The sequence below is a fragment of the Bombyx mandarina genome, chromosome 13 (genome assembly GCF_030267445.1).
Source record: "Bombyx mandarina strain Sakado chromosome 13, ASM3026744v2".
Classification (NCBI taxonomy): domain Eukaryota; kingdom Metazoa; phylum Arthropoda; class Insecta; order Lepidoptera; family Bombycidae; genus Bombyx; species Bombyx mandarina.
Window position 1 is genome coordinate 10,807,147 of NC_143220.1, and position 26,122 is coordinate 10,833,268.

At 39.1% G+C, this 26,122-nt stretch overlaps 1 protein-coding gene across 10 annotated transcripts; it reads left to right on the forward strand.

The window, feature by feature from the left end:
* Positions 1-2,893: 2,893 nt before the first annotated feature.
* nej (CREB binding protein nejire) lies at positions 2,894-25,393 on the forward strand. 10 transcript variants are annotated; one of them, XM_089732471.1, is made up of 23 exons: positions 2,894-3,449; positions 7,422-7,633; positions 7,737-8,099; positions 8,175-8,744; positions 8,836-8,968; positions 9,059-9,513; positions 9,592-9,728; positions 9,826-10,084; positions 10,208-10,426; positions 10,677-10,829; positions 11,272-11,429; positions 11,683-12,268; positions 12,374-12,531; positions 15,204-15,314; positions 15,623-15,941; positions 16,058-16,201; positions 16,313-16,786; positions 16,951-17,184; positions 17,418-18,203; positions 19,518-19,706; positions 20,234-20,407; positions 21,580-21,735; positions 24,612-25,393. In XM_089732471.1, exons 1-23 carry the CDS (start codon positions 3,377-3,379, stop codon positions 25,056-25,058), a joined length of 6,510 nt encoding a protein of 2,169 aa, XP_089588597.1. In that variant the 5' UTR covers positions 2,894-3,376; the 3' UTR covers positions 25,059-25,393. The 10 variants fall into 10 exon arrangements, with proteins under 10 accessions (XP_089588597.1, XP_089588601.1, XP_089588604.1 ...); XM_089732475.1 differs by having other exon boundaries at positions 9,610-9,728; positions 19,512-19,706; XM_089732478.1 differs by having other exon boundaries at positions 8,190-8,744; positions 9,610-9,728; positions 19,512-19,706.
* Positions 25,394-26,122: the final 729 nt, after the last annotated feature.

Sequence of the window (26,122 nt, forward strand, 5' to 3'; positions counted from 1 at the left end):
TTTTTTCTTTTATTATGCATTGATATTTTAGTTAAAGACTCAGGCTTAACTGTGTCAGTTCTTAAATTGTAATCAAGTGATTTTAAATGAATATCGATTAAATTTCATTCGTAACGCACTTAGCCAACTTATAATCTGTTCATTGCTTTTAAAAAGACAAAAAACAAGATTGTATCCTAGTATGCAATTTCTCTTTTGCAGTCTTAAGACTTTTTTCTGAAAAATTACATTGAGCATATTGATTTTTTTTTAATGTAATTTTTATAACAATTTCAATGGGATAACCGCTTTACAATACAAATTAAGACAATTGAGACTTCAATTCATGATTGTAGAAATTGTAGTACGGTACTCAAGGAGGGTAGAAGTACCTTAATTAAAAACTATTATCTATGGAAGTACCTCCATAGTTTTCAGGCGATAGTGTATAGTCTATGGTCACTTTAACCAATAAATCCAGGTGACTTTTTGGCGGGAACGCGAGGATTTAAAGTTGTGTGATTTGTTTTATTTTGTCAATTTAGTGTGTCTTCGGGTTTAAATGTGTGATAACGGTGGTTTATTAACTGTTTAATATCTGTGAAAGTGCACAAATGTGGAAAAATGAAACAAAGGCACTGGACGTAACTTCTCGGGATCCTCCAAAAAGTTCATTGAAAAAATCTCAGTAACAGACCACCATTTTACTGAGATTATATTTCATCCCATATCATCTCATTTAATTTCATCCCAGTTGATTAATGTCACAAATTAATTGTCTTCGTTTCATTTCATTTTACTCCATATTGGTTATCATTTTTCATAAAAATAAGAACATAAATTAAAATAAGACATGACTTAAAGGTCTTAGTTACCAGGTCATAAAATCTCTTTAATAAGTCCAGGTGAGCTATAGCAGGTAAACTATCTATGTAAACCATAAAAAAAAACTGATCATAAAACTAATTTATTTCAATGTATCGTTATAAATCAATCACACCTCATGAAGAAGTTGAAGAAGAACATTAAAATCAAAAATGTAAATTTCTAAATATGTAGTTAGTTATTGCGCTGCGTAAACGCAGGAGCGGGGCTAGTCCCAAAACCTGGTGGTACTTGTGGCAAAAATAAATTCTAAAAGAGTAAGCACAAGGGTACCAAGAAATACAAATAAACTTAATTCCGATAACGTAGTGTAAGACAACATCTAACTGTAAAAAGCTTCGAGTGAACGTGCACTTGTATTGATGCATGAACGCGTAGAAATTTGCTTGTTCAAATGATTACACATTCCCTTCATGTTGACGTTGAATATAGTTACATTTGAATTTGTGAATAGTTGTATTACAACTGAGTAAGTACACAAGTAGTTGGTTCAATGCATATACTACCGAATCGAGACCACGACTGAGAAGATCCGACAAGATCGGAACTGGTTAAGGGCGATGGCAGTGGTTGACAGTAAGATGGTTATAATTAGCGATAGCCACTTTATGGGGGCCATCCTGTTGCTGGGTTGTCGTAAAGAAACGTTCCTACGCTGTCTTGAATTATTCAAGTCGTCACGTCGTGAAGCTCTACAATCTCAATTATCAAATTATTTCGAAAGCTTACCTAAGAAACATGGGTATGAGCCACATGAGTGGAACCTATACTTGCATATAGTCAAGAGGGTCAAGTGCAATCAATCCTTAAAACAAGGTTAGAGAATTAAGTTTCGATAGCTTTCGATATAGCGGTAGGCAGCGGCTTGGCTCTGCCCTTGGCATTGCTGAATTCCATGGGCGACGGTAACCACTCACCATCAGGTGGGCCGTTTGCTCGTCTGCCTACAAAGGCAATCTCTCTCTCTCTCTCTCTTCGATCGGTTCCTCACTGCTGAGGATCGTGACTCCGTCCGATTTCGTCAACCAACTGTCTCCATCGATCCCGCCCTGCAGCCCGGTGGAGTGCGTCGCTGATAGGTATCCCCAGTTCTTCCGCTATTTGGTCCGACCATCGTTTGGGACCTCTACCCCTAGGCCTTTTTCCCTCTATTTTACCGGTCATCACAAGGCGTTCCAAATTGCTGGTATCCCTACGTGCAACATGACCAAAATACCGCAATATTCTTTGTAGGCAGATTGTGGATAGACGTTGAATCTATTAAATTGACAAAGGCAATAAAAAAAAAAAAGCTAACAAATACAAAAAAAATGCTCTAAAAATATATTTCTCTATTGATTTTTTTAAGCACTGTGTACTACTAAATCAGCTATCGCGCAGGATTTAGAGATTCCGCCGTCTAACGTCTTTTGGGTTTATCAACTGTCGCTCTTTCCATGACTATGGCCACGAAATGTGATATTACTAAAGCTAGGTTTAAATTTAATATACATTCAATCTCATTCAAGGAAGCAAGCAAGGATAGAGTCATTATTTTGACTTCGGGACGATTTTCATACTATGTATACATCATTTTTTATTGCAAAGTACTTAATGAACAAAAAGTGTACTCTGTCTACGCAAAAGACATGAAGTCGATGATCGCTTTCATCTATACCACAGACAATCGAGACACGTCGTATTTAATGATGGCCACTCCCGATTGAGCGGGAAATTCCGAATGTTTTACAATGTTTTTATTTCAACGTTCCTCAGGTAATCAATTCCGTGAAACAACTATTAATAATTCTAACTTTTACCAATAACATTCTGACATAATTCGAAACATTTTTTAACTTGATTTTTGTTGTAAATAATAACTTTACATGGTTTAATTGACTCGGGTTTCTTCGTTAATCTTCGTATTTGTACGCCTTACGTCACAAAATTCGGACCGATCCTGCGTCAAATCAGAACTTCCGGCAGTCACGTGGTATCTGTAAACCAATCATGGTGCTTTATTTCTTTGTAGGCCGACATTTTCTGACAAGCGTAGAAAAAGTTTTCATCAACAGCCGCCATTTTGCGCTGGAGAGACTAAGAAGAATTTAGGAATTTGTCGTGTAAATTTTCTGTTTTTTTCTTACATCATACCATTATAAACTGTACCATTCCGTGTATTTTAATGTGTTAAGTGAAATTGCGTAGTTTGATCAAAGAAATAAATTTCATAAAGTAGACAAATCTGGTGATATTGTTTTCATTTATTGTGCTAGTTCCGACGGAAGATGGTGAGAGGGTCTGTGTAGCTCTTCGATTCGGAGCTTTGTAATGGCGAATACTTGAGTGAGAATTATAATATGTGCCTTCTACGATGCGAAGGACATCGAACGATTGTGATGTGGGTGAATTATATTATGATGAATGACAAATCTCTTTAAAATGTTATTTCTTGAAGATATAAGACATAAAAGTGTTATTTGAATCGGCGGGCCGAAATATTCACGACGGCTTACGTTTAGTAAACAGAGCCATGGCCGATGAGCCGCCTAACAAGCGGCCGAAGATGATCAGGGACCCTTTTCAGGGTCCCTCTGACTCCACGGGTGAGTATTTTAATATTATTGTAGAGTTACTAAAGTGTTGGATCGGTGTTCTGACATATTATCTTTCTTTGAATTTTGACATTTTGCTTCGTTCTTGTAAGCGCCTTGTAAGTTTTGCGTCGTATTTATTGTTTCTTCTTAGCTGGATCCCAAAAATAAGAAATTAACGATGATATTTATGTATTTCTAAAACAGAATTGAAGTTAGTAAAAGTAGTTTCATTTATTATTTTTGTAAAGAACTTCTTTCAACTTTTTGTGAATTTAAATTTAAAATTTATTTGCAATCAAACACTTTAATCTTGAATAGGCTTTTATAATTCCAATACATATTGGAATTATAGTTTAGGGAATACCGTATATTTTTTGTTTCATATTTTACCTTAATTTCATCTTCTAATAGAGTGACAGTATATTTAGGTCATTTACAAATTATTACTAATTACAAATTCAATTGTACGAACGAAGCTCAAATAATATAAATAAATGAAAAAAAAATATAAATAACTAAAAAGATAAATAATTAAGCAATTTTTTATTTAAATAAATGAAACAATTATGAGGAGTTAATACTAGTCACAAAGCCCAAAGTGAATTTTTGTGTTTTGTTGATTTTCATCCACATGATAAACATAACATGTTACTTTGACAGTTGTGATAATACATAACCTATTACACATGCTGTCTTAATACCTGCATTTGTAAGATCATCCAAATAATGTAAAAACTTTCTTTGAAAACTTTCATTCAATAATTTTATACAGGACTAAACATTACTGTGAATAGTGTTAAAATATAGTAACTTGTTTCACTGCAATTTTTTTACAAAAAATAAATAAAAGCCTTATCATTTCTGTCTTGTAATTTGTGTAAAATATATTTTACTAATTGAATTTGTGTTGTTTTGAAGTTTTATTTCTCAAAAATCTTATTTTTTAAATCATTGGAAGTAAGATAATTTGTTAATAAGATTTAGGCTTAGTGTAGAATTGAAGAAAAAAAACTGATATACAGTATTTAATAAATGAATATATTAAATTTAATGGAGTTTCTTTTTGTTTGATCTTTGAATTATTTTCATAAAACAAAAGTCATTTTTGTTATCATCATCATGCTGGACAAAAGATCATAAAAAGGTAGCTTAACCAGATTTGATAGTATTATAAAATCATTAATATCTAAAAATAAATATCTATATAACTTTTTAAATCTTAGTTGCTACTTTTTAAATCTTAGTTGCACCAGATATGGAAATTTTTATTTTTTAATTTTTATGAGTTTTCATTTTGCTTAACATTTTAGCAAAATTGTTTAGATTAAAATATCAAAAATAGTGACTAAATTTAAGTTCCACTGAAAACTCATGTGATAAAGTTTTTAATTAGCAAACTGCTCATTATGTCTTTGAAAAGATATGTCAAAATAATTCAGAATACAGTTTCTACAGACTTGAGTCTCTCAGAAAAGATTTGCTTTATTAGTCCAATAGTGCTGACACATCTGTCTTCCCAGCCTTACTCTCTTTTCCATGGTGAAGTTAGTTCTCTGCCATTTTTTTTTACTTTGCCCTGTTCTAAACTTCCTGTTCAGAGGTACCAATCTATATTTCTGCAATAGGTTTTATTTTGCTATCATTTGATATAATTAAATGGCAAAAAACGACAACCACTTGAAACATATAACTATTTTATAAAGTAAAATTTCATTCCATATATTAGATTTTTGTGATATTCCCTAAATAAATAATACAAGTGAATTAGAAAATTGAACTACTACTAGTATTAATGACAAAAAACTTTGATCAGACAAATGTAAGAATAGAAATCAAATATATAAATATTTCTCTACCAAAACATAACAAAATTAATAAGTTACAATTAATCTAATAAATTCAAAGTGTTTATACTGTTTTGAATATTTATGTATAAACGATCAAGTTTAATTAATGTATTTGTGGTATAATTTGAAATGAATGCATTTCAATGAAATTAAAAGGAGATTGAAATACCAAGTACAAATTTAAGATGGGGCAGCAATAAATATCTGATTAGATTTGTTCTTAAGTGTTAGATGCTAGATTAGGCCCTTAAATATGTAAAAATTATTGAATCCATCATAAGGAAATCAGCTTGAGACCTCATTATCATAATAATTATTGTCAGAATAATTTCACTAGTCTGTCGGTTTGGCAAAAATATAATACAAAGTTGGTTTCATAATTTCCCACCAAATATTAAATATTTTAAAAATTAGTATAGATACCATAATGAAAAATTTCTATGAGACACATCTGTGTAGCTTAGTTTTTAGCAGCTCACAATACTCTCCTACTACATCATCATCATTATTATTCCCCAAAAATAATGATAAATAATTTTGTGAACTTTGATGTTAGTAATGAACAAATCTCAGGCTGTTAAGTTTTTTAAACGATTAAAAATATGATTAATATGTAATAAAAAATCTTAATCAATTACTGAATGGTAATATCTCCTTACAAATACAACAACACAAAAAGCTTCAAAGAAATAGCTCCAAGACACTAAGAATTTAAAGCTAACTAACTTTCATACCTTTATGCCTTACGTTAAATTTGCACCCTAGGCTTTAGATAAAATTTTAAAAGTAAAAATACTTTTAAGTTCTAGGATGTTAAAGCTAGTCTGGTGTAATAGTTCCTTGACCCAATGGCCATAACAAGAAAACTGCTGTTATGAAGCCATGAAAGGTAGTAAAGATGAAAATATGTGTAGTAAAGTGTGGGCTGACAACAGCCCAGTATAATATGGATAATATTTGTTGAATAGATTAGAAATCAATCAAGTGGCCTATTAAAATTCATATAAATAATTGTTAGTTTTTGAGCCATTGGAGGTTTTTTGAGCTGCTTTAACTACTTTCTACCAAGTCAACCAGTGAGCTTGTTCCCTGTTGTAGCGTAGAGGTTAAAGAGAAAATCAAAAAGATAATTTTCATTATTTTTTTAAAATACATAGATTTAATTTTAGTCATTCTGCCAAAAGTGTTAACATTAATACTTTGAACATTTTCTGATTTAGAGTAATTTAATTATTAGGTTGCCATGAATACTATAGTACCATTATTTCACTGTTAACCCCCATTTTTATGAAATTTGGGTTAAATAAATCAACAGGTTTTCTAACCACTAAAGAATTCATAAAGTACCTTAAATATATTTGACAAAACAATAAAATGTCAAATATAAATGATACTTTTAAAGCAGAAGTAATTATATTAATTATATAAAAGTATTTTTATAATACATAGAAGTATTAAAAATAGAAATTAATCTAATAATAGTGGTAATAATAAAAGAATTCATGGAAAAAATACTGTTATCCCAAATAAATTCAATTACTGTGTGTTATTAATAATAATAATAACTGGGTACAAACCACACACGGTCATCTAGCCTCAATTTAAGATTTCCTGTGTTATGGGTACTAGAGACTAATAAACATATTTGTATATGCTTAAATATATGCATATATAGATAATAACCACCCAGACAATGAGCAAATAAACCTGTTCACCACACAATGTTTGGACGACGACTCAAAGTAAACTCTTTTTAGTTTATCCAATACTACAAATCGATCTGTATTGATCCACATTTTAATTTAACTATTATGCTCACCCATTGGTTGAACTTTGTAGTTTAACAGGTATATTGGTCTAAAATTACCTATATACTGTGAAAAAACGAAGAAAAAGATCAGGGGGATTTATGTCTGATTTATTTACAAAGTAAAACAATATATAGCAGATATTCTACATTAATAGATGTTTTGATCAATGAACAATAATTATTCTATTATTTGTTACACATCAACATAATAATAAATTGTTTGATACAAAAGGCTGTGATCTGACATTTCCCAATGACTTAAATCATCATACATCACACATAACTGAGAATTTTTAAGTAACTAATATCTTGTACTGTTAACAGCTGATGGATTCTCAAACCTTGACATGTTTGACCTCGAAAAGGACCTCCCTGATGAATTAATGGGAGGTCCATGGGGTGAGCAGCCGGGAGTTCCGGGCCCCAAGCCCCCGGCGCAAGGATTGGGGCCTGGGCAAATGGCCCCTCAGCAGCAGCTCAATGGAGATGATCCTGCAGCTGCTATGCACAGACAGATCAATAATCATCTTTTACAAGTGAGTACCTGAGACTGTAGATATTGATTAAAATTTAAAGTAATATTATTTATTGTGCTATATTTTAAAAACATATTGACTAACAAGGAAATTTCGTTTGCTGGTCTTTTCACAGGGCAACAAGAGTGGCTTAGTTGGCCACAACAATCCTTTAGGATTGAGTAGTTTAGGCAGTAAGAGTCCAAACTTACAGTCACCTCCAAATGTGTCTGTATCAAAGGACCTCATGGGTGGCATGCACCAATTAATGCCAAATACGAGTCACCCAAATCAACTACATTCGACAATGCCGATGAGTTCAATTCAAGGCGGCATGAACGTCACAAACGTTGGGAATATGATTGTGACAAATAGTAATATGACTGGAGCAGGGATGCTCGGAAGTGGGATAATTAACAATGTAAACAAGCAGCTGCCGACACTGATGGGCAACAGCCATCATGGGACACATCATCCTCATGCACAGGTGTGTATTTGTATAGTTGTTAATTACTACTATGATATGTTTTCGAACAGAAAAAATATTTCCATGACCTGACAGAACGGTATTTTACAGGCGATACAAAACGGGCCCATCGGTGGACGAGTAGGCGGGGTTGGGATGCAGGCGCCGAATATTCGCGCTCCATTACAGCATCACCCCCGAATGCAAGCGCCAGGTGGCGGCGGTCATCCGCTTGCTCCATATCATCCAACGTACGGGCAGTCTGCAACAGGAGCCGGTGCCGCGGCGGGGGCTCCGCTACCACAAAGACCCGCCGGTGTCCGGTTCGGTCCGTCGGGCGAGATGGGAGCTGGAGGAGGCGGGGCTGCCGCTGCTGTCCCTCCCGCTCCGTCACCGCAGACTCCCGGGGCTCCGGCGGGGGGCCAGTCGCAACCGCAGGCCGCCACCCAAGCTCCTGCTCAGCAACCTGCCGGCCCTCAGCAACCTCCCGCCGGTTCCATTGCAGACCCAGAAAAACGTAAACTTATTCAGCAGCAGCTTGTTCTACTGTTACATGCACACAAATGTCAACGACGCGAGTCTCAGTCAAATGGAGAGTCGTGGCAATGCTACTTACCTCATTGTAAAACAATGAAAGGTGTACTAAATCACATGATGTCATGTCAGGTAAGATTTTACCAAATTAAAATATCTGCACTTTGTTCAAATTGAGATTATGAAATTGTCTTGATGATCAATCATTATTCTAAAATTTTAGGCTGGAAAAAGTTGTACTGTACCGCATTGTTCGTCGTCGCGACAAATTATCAACCATTGGAAACATTGCAACAAAAATGACTGTCCTGTATGTTTGCCTCTGAAACAAGCGGACCGAACTCGCAGCATAAACGGTGAGTCCGTCAGAACGAACGTAATTTCTGAAATATTACGAAGTTGTCAAGCGACCGGCCGATCACTAAACGAGTGTCCGAAACCAACAGCCGCGGCGGGAGGACAGGCTCCCCACGTGACCACCGGAGTGGCGAGTGGAGTGACGGGCGGCGTGGCCAGCGGGGTGGGTGGCGGCGGAGGCACAGGCGGCATGGCCAGCGTCGGCATAGGTGTGGGCAGCGGCGGCACTGTGCAAGGCACGATAGGCGTCGCGCAACAGTTGAGCGCACCTACGCAAGAGGCCAATATGAAACGCGCATATGAGGCGCTTGGTATAACGTGCCCCACTTCTGTGCCGAACATGGGCGGTGGATTTCCTCGCGCCCCTGTGCGTATGCCGGCCCCGCGCCCTCCTCCGCTCACGGACGTGGTGCCGCAGCAACAGACGCAGTCCGTACAGTCGCTGTTCTCGCACCAACCGCAGCCGGACATGCAGACGCAACAACAGCAACAACAACCCCAGCAACAAACCCAGACGCAGCAGCAACAACAGCAACAACAACTGGTGAGACCTGTTCCTTTTGAAATACACCTATAACATTTATTTAATTAGTCCAGAGGCAATACCCATGCTCTACATTAGAATATTATTTTAACTCAGATGGGGACGGGATCCCTCCAGCTCCCGGGTGGAGCCGTGACCGCCAATCCAGTATCGGGAACGAAGGAGTGGCACCAATCGATCACGGCTGATCTCAGAAACCACCTAGTCCACAAACTGTGAGTACTTTAAAAACGTTCATAATATGAAATTATTGTGTCTATCCATTTCTGTTCGTAAAATTAGATGTACACTAAATCATTCTTAATTTCGTAGGGTTCAAGCGATATTCCCGACACCAGACCCATCGGCGATGCTCGATAAACGGATGCACAACTTAGTAGCTTATGCTAGAAAGGTTGAGGGTGACATGTATGAAATGGCATGTACGCGATCAGAATATTATCACTTGCTAGCTGAGAAAATCTATAAAATTCAGAAAGAGCTAGAAGAAAAAAGACAAAAAAGAAAAGAGCAACAACAGTTGGCCGCCCAGGCTGCACAGCAACAAGCGCAGCAGCAGGCCCAGTCACAGGTAAATTTTTTCTTGCACCTAACAACTACTTAGTAACTTAATCAAACTAAGTGAAGCAGTATTAACTAGATTTATAATTTTTTTTATAAATAGGTCAATTACATGAACCAATGTAATAAACAGGTGCAGCTTCAGCAACAAGGTGTTGGAAGTGCAGGCCAGGTAGGCGGAGGTGTTGGCGTGGGCGGCGCTGCCAGGGCGGCACTGGGCCGTGGCGGGCTGGCCGGGACCGCACCTCTCGGCATGCGCATTCCTTCGCCCGGCATCGCACTCTCCATGCCCACGGCAAGACTGCCCTTCCAGAACAACCTTGTGGGACCGCCCGGACCTAGTCCCAACCAGGTAAATTGTCGTTCCTATTCGTTTTGATTAAGTACTCCATATGTACCAATATTACCAATAATTTTGACAAGTAAAAAGTCATTAAGAGTATCCTCTTTGTCTAAAAAATAAATTTAAAAAAGTATGCGACCCAAATTACTAACAATATAATATATAACTAATCATACAAAATCCAAAATATATATATATTAATAAATAAATAATATCTTTAAACATGAGAAATTAATTGATTTCATTTGTTTCCCATCAGATGGGTCAAACGTCGAATGGAAGTGTGGGTAGTGTGGGTGCGCCGGGCATGTCGCCGTTCGGGTCGTTGACCTCCCCCGCCCCCCACTACGCGCAGACCAACGGACCCGCGCCGCTTGCCTCCCCCACGCACCAACACATCGACACTAACAAGGTAAACCTACAGTACATCTGTAGCCTTTATCTTTCATTAGATTCACGTCAGGAAGTTGGCAATGGATGATGAACCCAGAATAAAAGGAAGGGTGGAGTCCTGTTTCAATTATGTAATTTTAGTATCCCGTTGTTAGTCCAATACATAGGTTACTTTTGATTAGGCAAGTTCTGCTCAAGAAAGTCGAGAAAGATTGACAAATGCAACTTGGGGTACTGCTATTTTTGACCAAAACATAAAATTAAAGTTTACAACCGGCATATGTTGCAATGACAACCCATGTAGATAGTATACTATACTAAAAAACAGTGTTTTTTAAAAACAGATTAACATGAATTTAGAAAAGTAGACTACTTGGGTAAAAGATAATAGAGATGTAATATAATTTGTTTTGGATTTATTGGAAAACTATTGAAAGTTATTTACATTGTTTATGATATAGTGCGTGCGTGGCGGTGCGAGTCCGTTCGTGGGAGTGAACTCGCCCGCGCCCGGCACCCCCGCCACCCCCGCGCGCGCATCCCCCGCGCCCGCCCGCCACCTGCCGCCGCCGCCGCCCCCGCAGCCGCAGCACCACCCGCTCGTGCAACACGAACAGAGGTAAACCTGCACTATCATATTATAAGATTCTCTAACGTGTTCATTGCACTGATCGTTGTTGCTAAACTTCAATAAATTCAACATAAATATTTAAAAAAAAATCTTATAACATTTGGCCTCTGTATCTGATGCAACAAATACTTGTAAACCATGGTTTAATTAGAATTTAACTTGAGAATACTTTGCTTTACATCTTCATACTTAATTTTTATATTTTGTAGTTTTTTATATTGAATCTTTTTATCGCTCACAGTCCCCAACAACAAGAAGAAATTCGTGTCAAACAAGAACCAGAGGAGCCTCGGATTAAAGAAGAACCTGAGGATGACTGTGGCGGAAAAGGAATGCGGGATGAGATTGTTTCTCAAAAAGATTCAAGCGAACCGGACTTCATGGTTAAACAAGAGATCAAGCAAGAAATTAAACAAGAAGCTAAACAAGAAGTCAAACAAGAAACTAAGCTGGAAGTCAAAGCGGAGATCAAAGAAGAACCCACGGAGAGCACCACTGACTTGAATAATGCCGACCGAGGCACGAGGAAGATCTTTGTGTTTAAACCCGAAGACCTGCGGCAGGCGCTCATGCCCACACTCGAACAAATGTTCCGACAAGACCCCGAGTCCCTGCCCTTCCGCCAGCCCGTCGACGCGCAGGCCCTGTGCATCCCGGACTACTTCGATATCGTCAGTAAACCGATCGACTTGTCCACCATCAAGTCGAAGCTGGACCGCGGCGTCTACAAGGACCCCTGGGAGTATGTCGACGACGTATGGCTGATGTTCGAGAACGCCTGGCTCTACAATAGAAAAAATTCTAGAGTTTACAGATATTGTACTAAGGTAAGATATTTGAATACATGATGTATCAAAATATTGATTATGTGAGTAAATTTTTCCAAACAAATTCTATAGACTTAATATTATATTTTATTTTTCATTGTCCAGCTATCAGAAGTATTCGAGCAGGAGATTGATCCCGTGATGCAGAGTTTGGGCTATTGTTGTGGACGAAAATACACATTCAACCCCCAAGTGTTATGCTGTTACGGCAAACAACTGTGTACCATCCCGAGAGACGCCAAGTACTTCAGCTACAAGAACAGGTGAAGAGAATTACACTCAATAGCTTATTGAAGTGGAGCTGTATAATAATATCTTACACCGAAATTAATGTGTTCATAACGCCGGTACACATACTGATTTTGGTTTAAAATTACCTACATGAAATAAGCATTCTATTAAAATTTTACAACACTTTAAAGTGTAATGTTATTGTTATATAGCTTCAATATTTCACATTAAGTTTATACTATGATCTATAAAGTGCTTATGATAAACTATCTTATATCTATATGGTAATCTATGTATGTATAATTTTAGTTAAAAATGAAGTAAGAACATAAGCTCCATTAAATAATCAATTAAAATGTTTATCATGAACATCTTATTACTGCTTGAAATAATATGCATATGCAAGTATTAATCACTAAAACAGTAGGAATTTTTATTTTGCCATAATTTTGGTAGGACCTCTTGTGAGTCCGCACGGGTTGGTACCACCGCCCTGCCTATTCCTGTCGTGAAGCAGTAATGCGTTTCGGTTTGAAAGGTGGGGCAGCCGTTGTAGCTATACTTGAGACCTCAGAATTTATATCGCATTTATATCGTAGATGTCTATGGGCTCTAGTAACCAATTAATACCAGGTGGGCTGTGAGCTGGTCCACCCATGTAAGCAATAAAAAAAACGTGGCCACATTGCAGAGGTGGTGACTAAACAAATACTATACAAATTAAACAAAAATTTACTATATTTCGAAAAGACGAGCAATGTAAAACAATCCGGCTCGAACTCAGGGCAACTTTCCGTTCCATTGCGGGCTCACAAAATACGTTTTGGGAAACCTACATTGCTTGGCGTTCGCGTGCGGGTAGTAGTAGTTTATTCCCTTTGCGGCTTCGACTAAAATATAATTCAACTAGATTTTGGTATTAATAGATTCGTATCCTTCGTCTGTCTTCTTTGAAAATGCATATTATTTTAAAGTATTTTAATGAGTTAATACCACATCATAGTATTAAGTGTGAAAGCTTGAGACAAGAGCAACAAGCAGCCTTTGAGGCGACAGGAAAACCGTATTTTCTCATATATTTGTTTATTTGTGTAAATAGCCATCAAAATTTTTTTTTTATTGGTCACTACCAAATGACCACCTTGAGGGCTTACGAGTTTCTACGTCTCGGCCCAAATCTTACCTACGATTCAAACAGACCGGGGTGCAACTGGCGGGAAGTCATTTTATCGGAAGCTAAGACGAGTCCCGGCTAACCTCATGTTAACGGTTAAGTTACGGGAGCTTATAAACAATCGGTCTGGTCTATAGTCAAAGTCAATCAATATACGTAACTGCACATACACTTCGTAGCGTTTGTACACGTTTTCGGGAAGCTATCAAATAGAATAGAAAAAAATATGAAAAAAAAATATATAAAAAGGATGACCGTGTTCTTTTAAAAAAAAAGTTCAACTTTCACACAGGGCAGTCTCGTTTCCTGCAGCCCCATGAACTTGGTAGATGTTGCCTAGTCTTAAATTTTCTCTATAAGAAATGCTTTTCTATTATATCATTTGTTTTTCCAATATGTCCCTAACTCAGAGATATTTCTACTTGCACTTGTTGCAATTCTATTGGTTTACTTCGGTTATAACATGATGGTTTTTCGAATTTATCATATTATATGTTATTTCTTTGAATGAATTGAATGAATATTTTAGATGATACAATTTCCATAATTTTCTAAAGTTTACTGATTACATAAAGTTTTAATTTCATTAATATCTCAAAATAATTTTTATTAAAGCGAATAAATGCGTTATATTGCTACAGAAGAAAATATTATAAATATCTACGGACATACCGTAATGTAACGGCCGTCAACCCGGCGCATGTAACACCTTGCGTGTCAAATAACTTTGTTATGATTACACGAGCCCAGGCGCACATCTCGGGGCATCTGCAAGTTGACCCCAGACATTGTCCGACATAATGCATCATCGCAATTCGAATACATTTCATACAATATATTTTAACGACCTTTCGATAAATTCTTAAATTGGCTAATTTTAAAGTCTTAATGTCGATAAATATGAGTGTTGCATAATAATATCTCGGACGACAATTGTCCCGGCGCTCTTCATAAAATCTGACTTATCTACTTCGCAGGAGTTTCGCCTCCGATACTGTGTTGGAACTATATTGAAACAACTATCCTATAATTTTAAAATATATGTAAAAAACTTGAAGCATGTTCATGACTAGCTATCTAACTAAGAATTTTTAGTTTTCAAACGATAACGATGTTTTACGTTCATAGAATTAGCGTGCCTTCAGGTTTTTTAAGGAACTATCCGTAAATGTATTTAATTTATATTATTATTATGAAATTAGTGTGAGATCTGCAGTTAGAGGTTATGTACTGTAAAAGTTTTTTAGTGCATTTAGTTAATTGCGGCTAATATAGGAATTATTTCATAAATACAAGGTTCATTCTGTAGATCTCACACTGTAAGGTCCGTCGGTAGTACGCCACGTTGGTAAAGGGCTGTGTCTGTCTAATCCGCCGTGTGTCCACTGTCTTACTATTAACCCCTTTTATGTTCTCATTGCTTACTAATTTATTTTTGGCCCTCTTGCCGCACGTCCTTTCCTGCACACAAAACGTTCCTGTACACGCTTCACACCACTACCGCCCCACGGACCGAAATTGTGAATAAAGTCTAAAAGCGTATGGGGTTGTCTCCGATAGATACACGTTCTGCCAGAAATGCTTCAATGAGATCCAGGGCGACACCGTGACGCTCGGCGACGACCCGCTACAACCGCAGACGTGAGTCGATAAAACTATCTTAATTTATTTGGTTTAAGATTATAAAATCCTTTTTTTTTTCATAATGTAATGACAATCTCTAAAGAATTTTAAAGTAAATAATAAAATATATATAAATATCCATCTTAAGATCATATACTATACATAAATTCTTGTATGAGGTTAATGTAGTTTTGAATAATATTGAAATAAAAGCTTTGCTATTCACCTATTGCTTAGTATGGAATTTAAATCGACCAAAAATAAAACCTCTTATTTTAAAGTTATTCAAAGAAATCTAACAGGTTGTTTAATTGAAAAAATTTCAGTGCTATTAAAAAGGATCAGTTTAAAGAAATGAAAAATGACCATTTGGAACAAGAACCGTTTGTTATGTGCATGGACTGTGGCAGGAAACAGCACCAGATCTGTGTATTACATCATGATTCGATATGGCCCCAGGGCTTCTGCTGTGATAATTGTTTGAAGAAGAAGGGGGGCAAACGGAAAGAGAACAAGTTTAGTGCGAAGAAACTGCCCACCTCTAAACTTGGCATTTATATTGAAACTAGAGTCAATAATTTCCTAAAGAAGAAAGAGGCTGGTGCCGGTGAAGTGCATATCAGGGTTGTCGCCTCTTCTGATAAGGTGAATAGTCCTGCTTATAATTATTAGAATTGCTAAAGTCAAAATAAACAGTGTATTTATTACAGGTTATTTATTTGAATAGTTAGAAAATTGTATAATAATGCTTTTTGTTACAGATAGTAGAAGTGAAACCAGGAATGAAAACAAGATTCGTAGAGCCTGGTGAATTATCTCCCGAATTCCCGTACAGGGCCAAAGCTTTATTTGCATTTGAAGAAGTTGATGGGACTGATATTTGTTTCTTTGGTATGCATGTGCAGGTGAGAATATAGAATTAGTTATTAGATTAAGTTAATAGACACAAAAGTGTCAAGTTAAAGAAGTGAAGAAAAGTGCTTGCATTCTTAATTTATTATTCTACAATGTTTCAGGAATACGGCAGTGAGAGTCCGTCACCCAATACGAGGCGCGTTTATATAGCATATCTAGACTCGGTACATTTCTTTCAACCGCGTCAGTGCAGGACGGCAGTGTACCATGAGATTTTATTAGGATATTTAGATTATGCTAAGCAACTGGGTTATACCATGGCACACATATGGGCGTGTCCGCCGTCGGAGGGAGATGACTATATTTTCCACTGTCATCCGCCTGAACAAAAAATTCCAAAGCCCAAAAGGTTGCAAGAGTGGTATAAGAAAATGTTAGATAAAGGAATTATAGAGAGGATAATATTAGACTATAAAGACATTCTCAAACAAGCAATGGAGGACAACATCTCTTCAGCGGCTGAGCTGCCGTATTTTGAGGGCGACTTCTGGCCGAATGTACTAGAAGAGTCCATAAAAGAATTAGATCAGGAGGAAGAGGAGAAAAGAAAGCAGGCAGAAGCCGCCGAGGCAGTGGTCAGTATGGTTCTTTTGCTAGCAATAAGCTTAATTGTCTTAGTTGAAGTTTTTATCAGAATATTTTGGATCAGTTTTTTTTTTCAACTAATAAGTTTAGCATGTTGCTGGTGTATTATTTTTGAAATACGAAATTGGAAGACATACTCTAACATGTCATTTAGATATTCCAGTCGTCAGAGGAGAACGAGCAGGGCCCTGATGGTAAGAAGAAAGGCCAGAAGAAGGCGAAGAAATCAAACAAGTCAAAGGCGGCCCAGAGAAAGAACAGCAAGAAACAAAGTGATCAGCAACAGGGAAGTGATCTCAGTGCAAAAATATTTGCAACCATGGAGAAACACAAGGAAGTGTTCTTCGTTATAAGGCTACATTCCGCACAGTCTGCTGCTAGTTTAGCTGTAAGTCTCAAGTTTTGTTGCATTAAATTAATTTTATTTTATATATTTTTGTTGCCTAAATTAATTTTAACTAGAATGTGGTCACCGTGGCATATGATCATCAGCAACTACAATGGGATAGCCATGCTGCCGTGAGACGCTCAATTAAATCCTGCATTCATGATGTATAGATAATGCTGTCTTCATTGAATTTTTTATGATGTTAGTTTTATGGATTTTATATTTTTTTTCAGCCTATCCAAGACCCTGATCCATTATTAAATTGTGACCTCATGGACGGTCGTGACGCGTTCTTAACCATGGCGCGAGATCGACATTACGAGTTTTCGTCGACAAGAAGGGCGAGGTACTCGACGCTATGCATGCTGTACGAGCTGCACAACCAGGGCCAGGACAAGTTCGTGTACACGTGCAACAGCTGCAAGTCGCACGTCGAGACCAGGTACCACTGCACCGTCTGCGACGACTTCGACCTGTGCGTGCCCTGCTACGAAAAGGAGGGACATCCGCACACCATGGAGAAGCTCGGCCTCGACATCGACGTGGGCTCCTCGCCGGGAGACATGAAGCAAGCCAACCCGCAGGAGGCGCGCAAGCAGTCCATCCAGCGCTGCATCCAGTCTCTGGTGCACGCGTGCCAGTGCCGCGACGCCAACTGCAGGCTGCCGTCCTGCCAGAAGATGAAGCGGGTCGTCACCCACACCAAGATCTGCAAGCGAAAGACGAAGGGCGACTGTCCGATCTGCAAGCAACTGATAGCGCTGTGCTGCTACCACGCCAAGCACTGCACGGAGTCGAAGTGCTCGGTGCCGTTCTGCAGCAGCATCAAGCAGAAGCTGAAGCAGCAGAAGGTGCAGCAGCGCGTGCAGCAGGCCAAGCTGCTGCGGCGGCGCATGGCGGCCATGAACACGCGCGCCGCCCCGCCCTCCTCCCCGCCGCCGCACGCGCTCGCCTCGCCGCCCCCCTCCAAGCCCGCCGCCACGCACGTGCCGCACAACGTGCAGAAGGCGCTGCAGCAGGTAATACAATTAATCTGATCTCGCATAATGTCAAACGACATCAAAGGTCCAACGCCCCGAATGTTGTTTAGAACTAGCTTAATATGCAATTTGATAGTGCAATACTGGGCTTTTTTCCGTTTTATGTTTAACTGTATAGATAGTTCAAAGAGTTCTTAGCTCACTTGGCTTAAAGTAGTGACCGGAGTCCACAGATATCAAAATGTAAATGTCACCCCCGTCGGGACATGCGAGGCCGAGCTCACGGCAGGGTCGTGCCTCCAGCCGGCGCGGCCCTATCTATAATAAATCCTGAACAAAATTACTGTTATAGTAACAACTAATATTAATTAAAAAAATATCTTTCAATCTGCGAAAAGTAAGATTAGTTTTATCCAAAGTACAAGATTACTGAAATTCAAATTAATTTTGTTATGGTATTTCACAATAATTGCGTACACGATAGTAGATTAATTTAAATATTTTTTCTACAATAATATAATAATAATTGTTTTGTTAATCTACATTCAGTTCAAAAATACTGCTGTTGTACCGTGCGTTAAAATTGAATTATATATGTGATAGAGACAACGCTATTTTTACACGGCTTCAATAAATACTTCGTTTTCAACACGCGCCAGACTGCATCATCACATTTATACTAGAGAGGCATTAGTGTCAGTGATTCCTCTTCTAATGCTCGTATTAGGAAGAAATTGCCACATTGGCATATTGTCGCAACATATGCATAAAGTGAATGCTTTTCAGCAGTAATCACAAAGGCAGTAGCTGATTGCAACTATTACTAAACTACGAACACTCCAGTGTTCGTTTTTTTTTTTTAAGGGATTTCATGACCTGGTAACTAAGACCTTCAAGTCATGTCTTATTTTAATTTATATTATTCTTATTTTTATGTAAAATGATAATATGGAGTGAAATGAAATGAAGATGATTAATTTGAGACATTAATCAACTGGGATGAAATTAAATGAAATGAAATGATAAAGGATGAAATATAATCTCAGTAAAATAGTGGTCATTTACTGAGATTTTTTCAGTGGACTTTTTGGAGGATCCCGAGAAGTTACTTCTAACGGCTTTGTTTCATTTTCTCACATTTGTGCACTTTCACAGATATTAAACAGTTAATAAACCATCGTTATTACACATTTAAACCTGAAGAAACACTAAATAGACAAAATTAAACAAATCACACAACTTCACTCGCGTTCTCGCCAAAAAGTCTGGAGTGTTCGTATTACACATGGCAGTTCTAGTTTGCGGTCGGAATGGATAAGCATTGAGGGTGTCGCGCTATCCCGGCAGGTACAGGAGGAGGCGGCGCGACAGCAGGCGCCGTCGTACGGCAAGCAGGGCGCCATGGGGCCGCCCGGCGCCGCCGCCCGCGCCGACTGGGCCGCGCGCTACCGGCCGCCGCCGCCGCCGCCGCTGCACCACGCGCCGCACCTGCCGCGCCCGCACCACCTGCACGCCGCGCAGCCCGCGCCGCCCGCCATGCAGGTACCAGCACGCCCCCTCACCCCCTCACCCCCTCAGCTTCATTAATGCAATCTTACTGGCGGTAGGACCTCTTGTGAGTACTCACGGGTAGGTACCACCACCCTGCCTATTTCTGTCGTGAAGCAGTAATCCGTTTCGGTTTGAAGGGCGGGGTAGCCGTTATAACTATACATGAGACCTTAGAACTTATATCTCAAGATGGGTGGCGCATTTACATTGTAGATGTCTATGGGCTCGAGTAACCACTTAACACCAGGTTTGCTGTGAGCTCGTCCACCTATCTAAGCTATAAAAAAAATATATTACAATAATTGAATTACAAAATAAGAGATTTCTTCTAAATGTCAATCACTTTCATAGAAATAACGAGTGATCATAACTAAGATTTTAAAAAGTTGTAAAAGATGACAGATACATATTAAAATGTTTAAAAAAAAATTTTGGCTGTCTCTGATGTTAATCTGTTAATTAACAAAATTCTTATCAATTCAATGTTATCATCCGATCTTTCGATGTTGTGTTATCAGCAGCAACAGCGAGGCGCGAGTCCGGCCGGTCCGCAGCCGCAGATGCACCAGAAGGCACTCCAGCAGCTGATGGCCACGCTGCGCTCGCCCAGCAGTCACAACCAACAACAGGAGATATTGCAAATACTCAAATCCAATCCGCCGCTGATGGCCGCCTTCATAAAACAACGACAGGTAAGCTTCATTCAAGTTTAAACATTTCAACGGTCCAGTCCATTGAGCTATTCTTTTCATCCCGAGAGAGAAAGTCAAATAACACGATAATCATATTTGGACATAACACAGGATCAGGAGAGTAATATAGATATGTAGATACATTGATTAAAAAAACGAGATGATTCTGATGATAAACTATTCAGATTAATGAAAATGTCGTGCGGTATTATTATAGTTACTTCATTTGTTTTTAAATCGTATGATTAGATTTCAGCAATTGTAATAGAATAAGAGTGAACTGTTGCGGTTCCCACTGGAAAGATTTATACCGTTACAACCGCACGCGGCGACGGCGACAACGGCTCTAGGAAATAGCACAAATAGACTGCAGCAATAAAACTATCGTTACGCAGTACGCAGCGGTCAGACGAAAACTTTACTACATATGTACCGCACGCGCACTCAAAGCCGCTCCACTGCGTTGTGGCGGTACGGAGGGGGGGGGGAGGGATACTGGCGAGTATGGGACGGGATCTTGTGGCGAGATATTACGGCTTGAGGAACCGTACCGTACCACTCACCGACCCATCCAGGCCTAGCTAGAATAGTCCCCTAGGCTACCAGCGAATAGGTGGGGGGAAAAACAAGCTCATCGTCTGAGATTAATGTGTAAGTTCGTTAGTGTTATTGGTGGCCGTAGTGTCAGGGAACCGCTAACCGCTCAATCGGATAGGCCGTGAGCTTGTGCACACATCTTAAAAGCATTTGAAGTTTTCTTCATTATACTTCTCGCAAATTACTGGGAAATTGCCATGTTGATTTGATGCGAACTATGCTTCGTCTCAGTATTGCATGGCCTCCTTATCCTTCGGGAAAATTTTGAAGCGCGCTAAAATTAAAATTTAACTCGCGACAGATTTGTTACGGCTAGAGAGAAAAGATACAATTTAGGACGAGCGAGAGTGAGAAAATAGACAGAGCGTCTCGCGAACCACTCGACCGTGGAGAGGGAGAGAAAGCGAGCTAGGTCGATTCTCTGATACACATTCTGTGTACGGGCGTCGGCCACTAGATGGCTTGTTATTATTGTACCAAGTTGCACACACAACATTTTTTTAGAATCTAATTTACCTTATCTATTTACGATACGATTTACAAAATGTTTGTAATGAATATAATTGTTATTTTAGAACGCGCAAAATCAACAAGCGGGTGTAGGAGGCGTGGGCTCAGTGGGCGGGGTGTGCGGCGTTCCTCAGCAACAAGCGCCGTTGCAGCACATGATGCAGCCGCAGCAGCAGCAGCGACTGCAGCAGATGCACCAGATGTTGCCGCAGCAGCCGCAGGTAAGCAATTCATCTAACTGGTTTGATCTGATTTAAATTCTTGGAGGAGGAAAACTAAACTGCTATTTTCCTGAAAATGGACTCAAAAACAATTCACCATCGAATGTTTATGTAACACTAACATTTCTTTGTGTGACACACAATATAAAGATAAAGAAGCCTTTATTAACAACTTTAATTCATATTTAGGTATAATAGCCGGCAAACTTCTTGAGCATTTGTTGACGTAGTGGGGGTAAGTTTGCGCATGGTACACTCACGTGCAAAAACATTATTTACGCTGCGTCATAATGCAATTAAATTATTAAAATCAACATATGTATTTATTTATATATTTATTAGAACATCAACAAAAAATATAGGTTAATAATTGTAATAATTTAATCTTGGGGTAATATAGATATTCCTTCTATTAAGTCAAAACTAGAGCTGTTGCCAGGTCTTGGTTCAGTTGAAGCAAAGCTGCTATTTGTAATTTTTTTTTTCGTTATCATAATCTTGACCATCATCATCATCATCACTGTTTTCATCACCCGAGTCGCCATCATCGTGATGAGTCGACATAGGGCTCATCGGTGTAGTTTACAACTCGGTCGTTCGATCTTCTTTTTTGTCTAATTAATTATTTTTTTAAGATATTCGATTCGTAGTAATCGAATGTTACTTTTTTCAATTACCAGCTTCCCATTATTTTCTGTTTTTTTTTTCATCTGAAGCCTAGCTCTTTCATAATTCGTCGTAAACTTCATTCAGAGCCATTAAAATGTATATCTTCTTTAAATTTTTCGAAGCCTTTCTACGGTACGGAGTTTCGCTGCTTGTTATGTAGTATAGTATCTTTTTATTACAGATTGAACGAAACTATCCATTCCGGTAACTTTCTTCTTCCCTGATCTTTTCTTACCCGGAGTCCCAAACACGGCGAGCAAGCCAGAGCCTTTAGCTTCGTTAATAATGCACCTAACAGTACTCACTGATGTTTTTGTTGCTTCCGAAGTCTGTTTTACTTTTTCCATATCATTCTTCCCCTGTTTTATAATGAAGCAATATACGTCGTACACAATTTTTCTACCCTTTCTTTTGATTACTACACCAGTTTGCCGCGGCATAGTGTATTTTTTATAAAAAATCAACAAACACTCAACATATAGCAATGGCAACAAAGTCAACAAGCAATTATAACAAATAACTTAACGATTAATAACGATAGACTTTCCACTGTACGCAAGCGGAAAGAGGGCGCGGTGCGGGGCGCAAGGTTCGACTGATCTACCAATAACGCGCTCGATACGATTTCCCCTGCCGTTGCGCCTCACCCTCACCACCAAAGTGATCTAAAATTCGGTTCTGCGCAGTCAAGGTCATTTGCACAAGATGTTTGCCGGTTACTATACATACTATTCATTTAATTTTTCTTTGCATTTGACATCAGCTAAGATTGTTTTGCTTTCGCATACCCGGTCGTGGCATTTCCTCTTCCGCGTAGAGCCTGCGACGGCCTTTATGTCGTCTACCCACCTTTGGAACGGTCGCCCTTTTAATTTTTCCCTTCCCGAGGGTACCATTCAATTACTAATTTAGCCTCTGTATTTTGTACCGTATGTTCCATGGGGAGTGCTCTGAGGATTTGTTCGAGATGATACCGGCATCTCGTTTTTACCATCGCACCGCCCGCCACCGGAGTAGAGTTCATCCATACTACCTGGAGCCACTGCGGTCATCCACAGTGCGTGTCCAGAGGTCTTTTTTGCTTCGTACCATCCGGCTATGGAATGAGCTCCCCTCCACGGTGTTTCCCGAGCACTATGACATGTCCTTCTTCAAAAGAGCCTTGTGGAGAGTATTAAACAGTAGGCAGCGGCTTGGCTCTGACCCTGGCATTGCTGAAGTCTATAGGCGACGGTAACCACTCACCATCAGGTGGGCCGTATGCTCGTCTGCCTACAAGGGCAATAAAAAAAAACCATTTTTCTGTTTATGTAACACAAATACAAATCAGCTGACCTGCTGTCTTGTTGACGTGTAAGAAATTACATTGCAATAAATATACATATATCTTATTTAAATTTAACTTAATAAAATTAGAATGTATGCTCAGTGCAGTGTAATAAAAATCAAACCCGCAAAATTATAATTTGCGTAATTACTGGTGGTAGGAGCTCTTGTGAGTCCGCGCGGGTAGGTACCACCACCCTGCCTATTTCTGCCGTGAAGCAGTAATGCGTTTCGGTTCGAAGGTTGGGGCAGCCATTGTAACTATACTCTAGACCTTAGAACCTATATCTCGAGGTGGGTGGCGCATTTACGTTGTACATGTCTATGGGCTCCAGTAACCACTTAACATCAGGTGGGCTGTGAGCTCGTCCATCCATTTAAGCAATAAAAAAAAAAAGTTTAGTAAATGAATGTCGTTTTCAATTTACTTCAATATTGGTTAGTTAATAGCTTTTAGCTATTTCGGCTTCAGGATACATTTCGCGAATAAATTACATACATATCTTCTACAGTAAAATATCTGGTTTGCATATCTAGGAGGAATAATAACATCGCAATTAGTTAACGCACAATACGTATATTTAAATTAATATTATATTTTAAAGTTTTTGGATATTATGAGAATATTTTCTCCATTTAGTGCATAGATTTAAACACAACTAACCAAAATAAGACTTAAAACCAAATATTTTTCTCGAAATTAATAATCTTTGACGAATATGTAATACGAAAGCGTGGCTACCTTGTTCGAATATTGCGCTCTCTTTCTCTCGATTGCACTTTATTGAAATGGTAACAAATACGAATTAAAGCAATATCAATCTTTCCAGTCAGTTGTAGTTACGATGTTATATAGAGTAACCCACTACTATTGTGCACAGGTGGGTGGCGTGTCAGGAGTGGGCACAGTGGGCGGCGTGTCCAACGTAGGCATGAGCGCAGTCGGCGCCGGCGGCGTGGGGACCGTAGGCGGCATGGCTCACGGTGCTGCCGGCGGTTGGTTTAAGCAAAACGCGGCGGCCGGCGTGGGCATGATGAGCATGCGTGGCGCATACGGCGGAGTGGGCGGCGTGGGTGCGGTGGGCGGAGCGGCGCGGCTGGGCGGTGCGGGCGCGCGCTACAGTTTCGTGGGCGGCGGCGTGGGTGGTGTGGGCGGCGTGGTGCAGCGGTCGCCGCCCGCCACGCCGTCGCCGCGCCCGCCCACGCCCTCCGAGCTCCACCTGCTGCGACAGTCGCCCGCACCGCCCGCGCCGCATCCGCCGCCCGACGACCAACTTCCGCCCATGACGCCGCAGGACCAGCTCACGAAGTTCGTCGAACAGTTGTAGTGTATATAGCAGAGGCGCGCGGTGCCGTCCTGTAATATATAATGTAATGGCGGCGCGCGCGCTCCCCCACCCTCCCCTCCCCTCGCTTCCCTTTCCTTGTTCCCGAGCCCTATTTATTGTCGATGAGTTGTGTTTTTGCGACGCGAGGGACGTAAATTAAGTATTACGGTGACCGAATCGAGAGCTCAATGTACAAAATGTAAATATGAGAGGAGAAACGTCCTGTCCGCTTCTGCGTAATTGTAAGTTGTTCGTAGTGTAGGTACATTATGATACTTATTCTGTTTATTGTAATTAAATCATTTTATAATATAATTATGTGATCATTATAAAAAGTTGTTTTAGTTTTTGAACCCATATACTAAGTTAAGTGTTTGAATATTCAAGTTGAACTAATGAAAAGATTTTTATTTGACAGCACAAAGGAAACGTAGGTCAGGATGTAGGAACGTACGTAGTCGGTCTGACGAGCGCCCCTCTGATTTAGTTAATCACTCCACCGCTGTAAAACATTATATACATAATATACAATCATAATTATTGTTTTACGAGCAAATACAGTAAAGCAGTTGGATGCGTACGTTTTTGTTTGTCACGCAAAAATTGGGTTACAATGTTGTTACGAACACGTTAATGTTAAAAGTGTTGCCATGTGAAAATTTGTTCAAATTTTTTTGAAGTTAACCTTGGGCATGCCAAGTGTGGAATTTTGAATGTATGATATGAATTAAAATGTGTTCATATCATGTAACAACTTTGCACTAATAATAGTTTGAACATTTTTGGTACAGTTATGTATTAAGCTCCTCTCAGAATATTAACATGTAATTTTTGAGGAATTTTGAAACCCTCAGTTAGTTGAAAGTCAAAGAAGCATAACATCCAGCGGTCTAATTCACGCAACATTTAAATTGTTTTGTGCTTTAACATGTTCTATTTTATTTGAACAGAAGATTTTTGTTGTTTTTGTACGATGTATAATTAAGTTAGATAGGCAGAATACTCTTTATTGTCAACACGGTGGTTCGGTGATGTACCGATTGCAAAAACAAAACTTTATAAAC